Consider the following 12578-nt stretch of genomic DNA (forward strand, 5'->3'; position numbering starts at 1 on the left):
GGGGATCTCAACCATTTCCAAGTTCTCAAACAGGAGGGTTGGGGTGACCACAGGGACTTCCCCTTTATTTGATCTGATTTGTTATATTGTCACATACATGAGTATATATGGTTTAGGGGTAAGGATCTTGACCATTTCCAAGATCTCAAAAAGGAGGGTGTACAGTGACCTCAGGGACTCTTCCTATCTTTCATTTGAATTGTTATATTGTCCCGTACATGAATATATGGTTAAGGGGTGGCGATCTCAACGGGTTTCAAATTCTCAAACAGGAGGGGGTGGGGTGACCCAAGGGACTCCCCCTATATTTCATCTGATTTGTTATATATTTTCCCATACATGAATATATATGGTTTAGGGGTGGGGATCTGGACCATTTTTAAATTCTAAAACAGGAAGGGTGGGGTGACCCCCAGCGACTCTTCCTATATTTCATTTGATTTTTCATATTGTCACAAATATGAATATATATGGTTGCACCCCCCTTAAATTTGCAAAGCATGGGTTGTTCTCAGCTTAATAAAGAATATTCCGATAATTTTACCTCAAATTTTTTTAGCATCGCTCTGCTCGGCGAAAATTTATGTTTGCGCCCCTCCTGACCTAAAATCCTGGATCTACCCCTCGTATGGTTTAGGGGGGAGCTCGACCGTTTCCAAGTTATCAAACAGGAGGGGTAGAGTGACCCAAAGAATGCCACCTATATATCATATGATTTACTTACAATTAGGTATATATAATATAGTGCATTATTTGTGAAAATAAAGAAACGTTTAGCTACTTTAATTGACCCTTCAAAATTGAGAAAAACAAATAACCCTTCGAAATTGCAGTAATATGTTTACACTTTAAAAGCATCTTACATGCATTATCATCATTTATCACTGATAAAGAAAATTTAGACGGTGACCATGAACATGTATATTGTTAGATATACTGTTCCCTGCTGTCACTTTGTATTGGATTTTTAAATTAAAATTTGTCAAAAAGTAATTTTGAGTTTCTGTATAAAATATTTTTCTGCTTTTTCTTTCTTTTACATATATCTTTTGGTTTACAATTCTAGTGTTTATATTCATTTACCATGCATAGATTTATTTTTTCACCTGCTTTTATTTATTTAGTAATTGATCGCCAAACCCGGAATTATACTTATCCGTCTCCGGAATCGGATCCGATATTGTAAAATTTTGTCTTCACGGCCGCCATTGACGATGTTGTTTTTGTCAATCCGATACGATTTTACTCGAATTATACAATATTTGTCGGCGATTTTCTGTATAAAGCTAGCAGTTGAATAAAATGAACATCGCTGTCATAAATAATAATGATAAACATAAGTTTTTAGCTCGTTTAATTGGAGACTTTGGTGAACATGGTGAAAAGGTTTGCAAAGTAATTTCTTATTTTCTTTCCAAGTGGAAGGTGACTACGTCGGGCGTAGCTAGAAACCAACTATCCTAGTCGAAATTCCGCTTGCAAAAGTGGAAGGTCGCGGACCTTGGACCACCGCTAATTTGCACACCTGCCTCCAAATTGAAAAGCTACGAAAATTTCTTTTTCTAATTTGAAATTGCCGCCAACAGCATGAACAGTTGAACTTATTATATAATAGACTACTGACGTAGTTGTACTACGTATTGATGACAAACAATATCCCTACGACTTTTGCCATTTGGGAAATCTAAACTACTTGTCTTAAGAGATTTTCGGCGATTAAATATTTCATACAATTGTTCTTTGACATCTTAGCTAAAAGCACAAGTCATAATGAACTACACAAGGATTCTTAATAAGCACTACTTCCTATGTGTAACTTCAAAACTTTTGGATAAATCGACGATCATTTAAGGTTTTTCTGGTATTTTTTTTTGTAATCCAGAATAAAAAGTATAAAAAAAATGTTCAATTAGTTATATATAACATAGTAGCGAGCTAGATAATAACAATGGCAAGTATTTCAGCATTTATTGGGTAGAACACAAATCTAGGGTGCTCGCATAATGCAGCTTAACTGCATAAAAATATTTCCTTTAAACATCCCAAATTAACTGATATTTATAATTGATTTAAACCCCAACTCATGCCCAAAATTTATCTATTCAAGCGGAGTATTATATTATTATCAGTTGCAACACAGTTCTTTAGGAAAAGATAAAAATAGTAACATCAAGCCTTAGAAAAATTATGAAGCTATTTTAATAAGATATGCTTTAAACAGTTTACACATTTTTTTATTTTTTTAATGAATGTAAGATACAAAATATTTTACATTTTTACATAGCCATTTCATTATAAAAAATATAAATATGCACCATAGTTTTGTCTTACAATTCTGGAGGTGAAATCTTTTATTGGATTTCATAACTGTCTAAACAACAAACTAATTGAAAGCATAACCTTTTACAATAAACAAAACTAAACATCAATATAGAAACAAATCTAGCACATTTCAAAACACATATAAAAAATATGAACACATTTCTTCAACTTTCAAATCATTAATAAGTAAACAACATCTAAGCTACAGACATTAAACTATTATAGAATTATGGTCATTTCGTTTTTCATTGTACAATATTTTTTGAATCATTTCATCAATTATTCTCGGAGCATCTGCAACTGATTAGTTTAAAAAAACTGTTTATTCATGTTCAAGTACCTAACTACTTCAGTGGCAACATTCTAAGTCTTACCCAATATGTACAACCTGTCTAGCTTTACCAAAGTAAATTGCTTCTATAACATACTATATGAATATGGTATGGTTTTATCAAGTTTGTAAATTTGGTTAATGGGGTGTTGAATAACAAACACATATACATGTATCTATAAAAAAAACAATGAAGACAAAACAAGTACATTGTACTGCAATAATGGATTAGTTATAAAAATATGCATACTGTGGTCAGTTTGGTTGGTTATTGCTTTAGAAATATAAATACAAAATTAGTTTATTGTAATCACTCCAAACAAAGCTATGACAAAAATTATCTTTTTTCTTTAAAATTTCCATTCATAAATCGATTGGACATATACATGAAGTGAAATGTATCTTGCATGAATGAATCCATTGGATACTATATTTACTGGGAATTTTCTTTCAATTTATTTTTTGCAACAATTATATTTTGTATTATAATATGTAAATTTACCAAAGCACATTCATTGGACATGACACTGTTCACAGTTGTCAATGGTTGTGTTGTTAATTTATTTCCCGTGGCAGTGTGGTTTTTATTAGTCGAAACATAATATACTATTTAATAAAGGTTTTTTTAATTTTTGCATTTATAGTCTATGGGCAATTGTAAATATAAAACAAGTTATATTTTGAGATCAGTATTTGAAGAACCTTGTTCAAACTCTTAAAAGATGTATCCCAAAACGGAATAAATAAATCAAATATCAAATCAAATGTCTCCATTTCATACTTTTCAAACAATAAGAGTAAACCTACATGATATCTAGAATTGGAAAGCAAATACTGAACTGGAGCATTATTTTTTAAAAGCAATACTGTTCTAGTAAAATGGTTTGTTTTATTTGTCTTTTTTTAGTAGAATATACAAGATTTATTACAAAAGTCATTCCTAAATATTTTGGTAAAACAATCAATGACTTGCAACAGTTAGGATATTATGAGTCACAAATAATTTTGATAAATTTTTCTTGAGTTTAAATATTTATTCAAAATTTTGATAATAGATTGATTTATTGGAAAATCATTGGCACGTTAAAAATCCTCTCGCACAAAAGTACTATGTTGCTGTAAGACCCAGAAAACTACACTAAAACTACAAAGATGAGTCTGCGAAAAATCATGACAGAATTTCAAGAACATGGGGGAAAAAACATGAAAAATTTAAGAAATCATTTAAATGTAATTTGTTTGTCAGAAAATCTAAATGGTTTATTTACTACAACAATATAATATATGTTCCCTATTGGATTTTTGAAACAAGAACAAAAATCAAAGTCAACTCTGCTCATTTGACCTTTTGAATTTGACTGTTCAGTTGCCAATTTGTCAAATTTATATGGTTAGTATAAATGTATATAAGAGCATGCACGCAACCCACCTTTTTAAATTATATTTTAACTCATCCTTCTTTTAATATGTCAGTTCTATTTTATTATCAACAATTGTAAATGCAAAATCAAATACATTTTTGTTCACTGTCATTTTATGTGTCCTGAGCATATACAAATGTAAATTAGTATGAAGATTTTCTGTTAACAAATTATGAATGAAAGGAATATGTACATTTGTATTATGACCTCCAGAAGAAAGGGTTTTGTTGCAATCTTCGTTCAAAGTTCTGATACCAAGTCTGCACTGTACTTAATGGAACATATGTTTCTGTAGGATTCGGTGACATTTGTGCTTGAGTTTGTGTAAATGAAGTAGCAAAGTTGAAAAAGTTCTCTAACATCTTTCTTGAATATTCAACAAATGTTTCAGCTGTGGAGACTGCAGCTTGTGGTGATGGTGTCTGCTGAGATAGTTCCTCCAGAGTTTCTATAGAGATGCCTATCTGTGCCATGTGGGACATGTGTGGTATACATTGGCCAAAAGGATTTGTACTATCAGTAGCTGTAATAAAAAAGAAAAACATTATATTCTGTTTTTATGCCTACAAGCATACAAAAAGATATTTTCCTTTGATCATTCGTACAATCAATAGTAACCCTGATGGTTCAATAAAGTCTGTATAACTTGCCTGAACTTATTCTCATCAGGGGCGGATCCAGCCATTTGAAAAAAGAGTAAAGGGGGAGTTCCAACTATATGCTCCCATTCAAATGCATTGATCGGCCAAAAAAAAGGGGGGTTTCCAACACCCGGAACCCCCCCTGGATCCGCCAATGCTCATTTACCACTTTCAACCACCTTTAAGACCTATTTGATATCCTTAATTTCCTCTAATGGACTTTCAGAAATTTTCAATTTTCATTTTTAATTTGTACAGTTTAAAATAACATTTAGATGAAACTATATACATTTTATAACAATAATAGTTAAGGATAGAAAATAGGGATAAGAGCAGATTCTGAGATCATACTCTTGAATCCCTGTACTGTGTTGCATGAAACTATTTGTTGTGGCAAGTGATTCCAATATATGACTGTACACAGATAAAAGGAATGTATGACAAATGGAGCATATCCATAGTAGTTTTTTTTTATCTTTGCAGATCTATTGGAAAATTTGGGAAACACAGATGTCTATGAACTCAATATCCAAAAAATACAGTCTGTTTAAAACAATACCTTTTTGTGTTAACCTGTTATTGCCCTTTTCAAGGTGTCGTTAAATGTTATCTGAGATCAATTTAAGCTGTTAACTGTTTGGACCCCCTATTGTCCCCCTTAAAAATGCATTATAACTTAAATTTTTCACTTTCTTGTTCCTTTGTTAATAGTGGCTTTTACTCCTTGGTTATCATTCTACATCTCCTTACTTTTATACAAAATACATTTACTGTTTTTACCTGATTTGAGGTTTGTGACTTTAAAGATGGCACTTGGTTTTTGGTTAGCTATGACACCCAGTAATATCCACTGCTGGCCTGTAGGATTTGGGAAGGAGAAATAAACTGAAAAACAAATAGTAAAATACTAATTAATTGAAATTAACTTATGAAAAGTTCCTAAACTTACAATGAAAGATTAATTAATCCTTCATAATTTTCTACCAATCATTTGAGTTTCTTTTTTAATCTACATAATAGTCATTAATCTATGAAGTTACATGTAAGAGAAAAAGATAAGATTCATTGTAGATACAATTAACATCATTTTGACCTTCAATTACAGTACTGGTAAGGTTAAAATAACCCTGAGAAACAACAGAAATAAAAAAAAACTTGTGATCATGAATATTAATCTTGAATTCCATAATCTAAGCCAAATAAATAATGACAAATAGACATGTACATGTGTACATATAACAAGGCCTCATGTGTAGACAAGTTGTGAATGAGCAGAAACAACTGATATATCTGACATCAGTATTTAATGGACAAAACCAGTGACATTCAAACTGACTTTTAATAGACAGACACAGCTGACTATGTGGTATGGGCTTTGTTCAATGTTGAAGGCTGTACAGTGACCTATAGTTGTTGATTTCTGTGTTATTTTGGTCTCTCCTGGATGATTGTCTTATTGGCAATCATACCACATCTTCTTTTTTTATACATTAATAAACAATTTAGAAGTTGAAACTTGGTCACACTTACCTGCTCCCCCATATCCATCAGGAAAAGGAGTTTGTCCCGTTAGAAAAATGGCTATGTGATTAATGCTATCAGCATCTTCTACATTAAATACAAAATGTGTTTCATTTATCTGTTGTACTTCAGCTTGCACCTGTAAATAGAATGTAATTGTTTATTTGTTGGTCAGTATCATCTTTATGTGTCAAAACTAGAGCTGAAATCAATTCACTGTATCGAAAACAACAAATAGTTTCCATGTGTTTCGTGTAACTGCTACTTTAAAGTGTGAACATTGTCATAATGGTGAAAGGAAATACTTTTTTGATGAATTTGCACTGTGCTCTTTTAAAGTAACGATAAGATTTAGCTAAATATATTTACATGAAAATAGTTGTTGAAATGCATCCTTTTCTCTTTCACTTTAATCTAATCACTAAAATCTTAAAATTCTGTATCAATTTGTCATTTTGTTACTTAAAACTCAAATTATATATACTTTGAATATTTCATAAAACTGTCCAACTTAACTCAAATATAACAGGGGCGGATCCTGGCCTCACGGTCATAAAACTTTCAAGCATGATTTTTGTACTCAGACTCGAAAATCAACCAATCAAATTGCTTGATTTCATGTTTCGAGCATGATTTTTGTGCTCTGAGCACTGAGCAAAGTTTTATGACTTCTAGGCCAGGATTGTTTAAAGCATATATATATATATATATATATATATACATTTATCACATATTTGTTATGAATACCTTAGGTTTTGCATATGCAATAACCTCAAAATTGCCCGGGGCAAAAAAGAGTATATTGATATTGTGCCCCAATTCCAAATGACGTGACGTCATTGCGTCCTTAACGACAACGGCGAACAATGACGGTGTTGTAATTGAACTTTTTTCTCCTCTCTGCAAAACTTAAATATGTGATAAATAGATTATAACATGTCTTTTCCATATTGGCCCTGGTATCATCCCTCGACCCATATCGGCCCTCGGCTAAAGCCTCGAGGCCGATATGGGAGTCTGGGGATGATACCAGGACCAATATGGAAAAGGGCATGTTATAATCTGTACGTATCACATAGCACTTTTCATTAACCATTGTTAACAATCATATCTTTTTATAAAAATATCTTATTAAAATCATCAGTTTATGAATAATTTTCTGTTCTTGAACATTCTTTTTATTACAATACACTTTATCCCTATTTGGAAATCTTTCCTGCTTGAACCAAGAATCTGTCCCACTTCAACTTTCGACGTTAAACGTTTTGGCGTAGCACACGGTACGGTTGGTACGGTTCCGACCGTACCAATTTTTACTGCAGGTACGGAAAACCGTACAAAAAATAAATCAAAATATAAAAAAAAATAATGTTAGAATATTATGCAAACGGCTTCCATACAATAAACGTGTTACATTTACTTGTTTTCTTAAAGAAAGAAAAAGAAAAAAAACATCTCTCAACATTAAAGTACTAATTATAAGCAACGTCAATGTACGTAACTGCAGTACCGAATCAGTTTATTGATTAGCAATTAATGATTAATTAATCAGAATAGTTTTGGATGCTGTTACGAATGTTGGTGTTGTTATTGGTTCATGCTTCAATCTGACAAAGACTGAATAAACTGAAATGCCATAATGGATAATCTGAAGAATGATATAGCCAGAAATTGTCAGCTAATTTGGCAAATCTCCACATGATGTTGGCAGTATTTTAAGTTTAACGCTTCAGCTTGGACACATTTCCACGGTCAAAGAAGCGGCACCACCAGTTTTTCTTATGATGAATTGTTGCAAGTTTTGATTCCAGATGATGTAGATATAAGCCTGGTAGCATTCAAAACAACTACCATTGGTAGCATTCAAAACAACTGGAAATAGTAACTGTTTGCACAATGCTATATCCTTAGGTTTAGCAGGTAACTGATTTATGTAATGATTTCACTTGTTTTTTTTTTAATAAAACCATCATAAGTCAAGTTCAAAATCAGTTGATTGATTGATTGTTTGTTATTTCTTAACGTCCAGTTGCAAATATTTCAAGCATAATGTCAATTGAAATCAGAGGTGAGTTTTTTTTTTTAAATGTAATATACCGTATTGCTAAAGGGAGATACATGTATAACGGGGGGTCAATGAAAAAACTATGTGAATTAAGTTTTTTATCCTTCATTGAACTTTTGATGTCGTCCCTAAATCAACATTATTTCACATATCTATACTTCACTGGGAGGCGGTTTTCGCAAGACTGTTGATTTACTCCTTCCAATATTGTTTATTACAATAATTTACAAATGATTTAGAAAAACTGTAGGAATGGTGCAGAATTTCTGTAGAAAAATCATTGAATTTATAAAAAAAATATTGCGATCAGGGGACAAAAGACAAACCAGGGAATAAATAAGACACACAAGGACAAACAACACCATTTAAAATTGAAAACTAAAATCCAATTAGAACATGAGAAACACGGAACTCAAAAAAAAAAACTGGTGCCACTTCAGGTGCTCCAGAAAGGTAAGCAGGTCCTTTTTGGACAATTGCTGTCAAAAAAATCCAGGCAATTGCAACAGGCTCTCTAGTAAATGTGCATATGACAGAATCATTCACAGTACATATAGAAAACATACAAATTATCATGAACACAGTGATTTATTTCAGTTCTTCATTTTGACAGGCTCTGCATAATTTTCAAAAATTAATAGCCTATCAGGTCAAGACGACCTCCTAGTGTCGACTTAAGTGATTGTCTTGAAAGTTCACATTGCAACATGTTAACCATGTTAACCCCGCCGCAATTTTGCGCCTGACCCAAGTCAGGAACCTCTAGCTTTTTTTTCTTGTATTGTTTTCAATTTTAGTTCTTTTGTGTGTAATGCAGTCTAGAAAGGTGTGCATTCCTCAAAACAAGTTGTTTCTGGGCTGGTAGTCCTATAATACATGTATAAGACTTCTGAGGTTCATATCATTTACATTCAACGTTTTTTATCGGATATTTTTGTTGAATGCAAATTTCGGGTTCAACATTAATAGTAAAAAAAATATCCCATGCCACCCTAATTCAGGTTCAACATTGATATTAAAAAAAAAATATCCGATAAAAAACATGTTGAATGTAAATAATATGAACCACAGAAGTCATATATTATAGTACTAGCAGGCCATATGCAGCCTACCCCATGCAGTGTGTGGGGATTCCCGTAATTTTTTTTTTACACATTCCTGATTTTCATTCATTTTTCTATTCACTATAGCTCAATAGTTGCCAGCCGTACTTTGATTGTTTTATTTTAAAAATAATCATAAGTTCTTATAAGAAATAATATAAACTGACAGAAATCACTGATAAATCATGAATTTTGTGCAATGGTTTGTGGCCAGGTATAGTATGACAGTATTGTTCTCATTCACCAGTCTTGCTATGTACATGACATAGAAGTGGAAAACAAACTACAAAACCTGAAAGACACAGATATTTTATTTTTCAAATTGTTGAGTAAAAATTGCTGCTTTTTAAAAACATTTTTTTGTGCCAGGAAACACATAGAAAGTAGGATTTTAACACTATAAACCCAAGAGCTTCTGGGGGCCTTAGGGATCCCATACCCCCTGTTGTAATGCAGCCTCACTATTCGTGTCCTATGTCTAATTTGCCGAACCGTACCATTATTTTTGGGCATGCTACGCCCATGAAGAACCAGGTGACAGGTGTTATTTGTGAAATAAGGGCCAATAGAGGTTAAAATATAAATTTTATTTAATTTGGTGATCTATGGATGTTAACCCTTTTCTATAAGGTTTGCATGGTATCTACAGTACGCCCAGAGAGTTTGTAATCGCGAACTCTAATCACCGATTTCCGAGTGTAGCAGTGTGACACCGCGAATCACGGATTATACTCCCAATTTCCTCCAAAGATTCTCTCCCAACACCGTGTGGCTGTTAATTGGTTTATTGCCCATCGGATGTACTGAAAATTAATGACGCATGACAACATAATCGGGTTAGCCAGATTTATTACCTTTGTACATTTAATCGATCTTGATTGCACGGTCTGTGTGCTTTAAAATACGTTATTTAAATGTCCTTTCTTTGTCAGATAAAAGTGTGACATTTTCATTTAAAATAAGATAATTATTCTTGTATGTATATGCACATGTCATATGAAATAAAACGTACAAACGTATAAAAATACGAATAAAACACTTATTTTGTATTTTCATTATAGTCTGATCAGGTCATAATTTTTTGTATTTTCATTATAGTCCGACCAGGTCATAATTTTTTGTTTTTTTCAACAAAGACGATTTTACCACAATTAGAACCTTTTATGACCTATTTCAGTGAGCAATTTCCGGTTCATTAATTGTTCAATATTATATAATTCATATCAACTGGCTTAAAACAAAATGTCGTTTTTTACGATAATTTGTTCAATCTAAGGCCACGGTTTTTTAATTTGTTGGTTTACGGATTTTCTCCATGAAAAAGTCGGGTCGGTCGGTCGGAAAAAAAATAAAAAAAATATTTTCAAGACAGAAAACTGATATGCAAAATAAAAATATATTTCACCTTTCTAATAATATGTTTGTCATACTATTTTGACATCGTTTTTAAATTTTAGTTTGATGAAATAATTATATTATTGCTCAGCTGTAAGAGACATCGCATGACATTGTCTAATAATTTCCGGTAAAAAAAAAGGTGGTACACGGACAAAGATTTCACAAACAAGAAAAACAGATTCACGGCAGTTATTTGACTTAGCTTTTAATCAAAACTTGGTGAAAAATAATAAGCACGAAAACTGATAAAGAAAACAAAATAAAAACGTCGTACGAAAATAAGTTTCAACACGTGTCAAAACCGTAATAGACTCGTCCACTGGAAAACGAGATTCAGAATATCAGGTTAAATAATCTGTTGTCATGCATTCCCGTTTTTTATCCAAATGGACGATATTTTTTTATTATCTATGAAACAAGAAAATATCAAATGATTTGTTAAAATTCAGTACTTTAACTTGATGTCTTGAACTTCCACCTGTCCACATTTGGACAAGTCTATTTCTATGAGAACATGCATCTTACGGACCGGTGACAAATAAGGGAAACGAAGTTATTGTGTAATTGGTTTTAAACACCGGTTTCGTTCCGCAAAATTATTTGCGCAAACGACATTTCAAGGTCATTAATAATTGATTTGTCTATTTTTAGAAACGTAAACTGGAAGTTTCATTTTTCACAACAGAAAGTGTCATCACTTCTGTTAGTGATTAATGCATTTCATTTCTTTAAAAAGGATATTTTAATTATTTTTCAGGGATAATGCATTCGTAAGGGTCGGCGAGAATAAAAAAAAGCCTGAAAATTCGATTTTATTTTTATTCTCGAAATCGGCAAAATCGGGTCGGCGGATCCGTAAACCAACAAATTAAAAAATCCTGGCCTAAACCCAAGAGTTAATTTATCGGATCAACAAGTGAACTCTGTTACTTTCAATTTATTTTTAAAATGTAAAATATTATGTTTCACTACCTCGGTAGATTACCGACTTGAAATATTTGAATTTAAAAAAGAAACTGTAAAGTGACAAATCGTTTTGTATGCAATGTGGCAGCCCTATATTCATAAATACTAAGAGACATTCCCCGCCCAGACACAACACAATAAGCACAACCTTATTTAATTATATGAAGAAAAAAATCATGTGTTGTGTATCTGTTATGACCTGTTATTGATCTTTTATCATTTAAAATAAAATTGGATTGGCGCAATCCGTATTTTACTGCTCGTTAAAAGTCCTCAGCGAAATAAAAAAAAAAAAAAGAAGTATTTCAACAATAAATACTGTAGAATATTAAAATGAAATTATATCGTGTTCTATAAGAAAGAAATATGTAAAAAAAAAATGTGGATCGGATTTTTACGATAAGTTAAACTAAAAGAGTCTGGAAATTTCTGAAAAACCCATTTTAGTGAAGATGAATAATGCACACAAGAAATAAGTTTGATGACGACGTTAACAAAAGTACAATAAAAAGTATGTGCAAGAGAAACCATATGCAGAAAAAAATTACCAGACGTCCTGGTATCAGCAATCCAAACATTTTTTTTCTAGTTCTGCTCAAATTTCGTTTTGGAAAGTGTTCTTCAATGTCAATGTTGATTTAGATATTTTACGCATTTCTCGTATTCTTTCTAAGCGCAAAAAAGACGACGACTGTTTTTCTAAAACCAAAACCAAACCCGTCATGAAGAGAAATTCATTTTTGAAAGTTTTCCTAAAAATATTTCTAGATGTTTAATATAATGCATCAATTCAAAATAAAATTGTTGCAG

At 32.0% G+C, this 12578-nt stretch overlaps 1 protein-coding gene across 1 annotated transcript; it reads right to left on the bottom strand.

Moving 5' to 3' along the window:
• Positions 1–4129: 4129 nt before the first annotated feature.
• LOC143082867 (protein Hikeshi-like) lies at positions 4130–12436 on the bottom strand. The gene is made up of 4 exons (XM_076258830.1): positions 12317–12436; positions 6246–6375; positions 5496–5600; positions 4130–4597 (listed from the first exon to the last, which is right to left on the bottom strand). The coding sequence occupies exons 1-4, from the start codon at positions 12344–12346 to the stop codon at positions 4275–4277; spliced, it is 588 nt and encodes a 195-aa protein (XP_076114945.1). The 5' UTR covers positions 12347–12436; the 3' UTR covers positions 4130–4274.
• Between the last annotated feature and the right edge of the window lie 142 nt (positions 12437–12578).

Source organism: Mytilus galloprovincialis, chromosome 7 (assembly GCF_965363235.1).
Source record: "Mytilus galloprovincialis chromosome 7, xbMytGall1.hap1.1, whole genome shotgun sequence".
NCBI classification, from domain to species: Eukaryota; Metazoa; Mollusca; class Bivalvia; order Mytilida; family Mytilidae; genus Mytilus; species Mytilus galloprovincialis.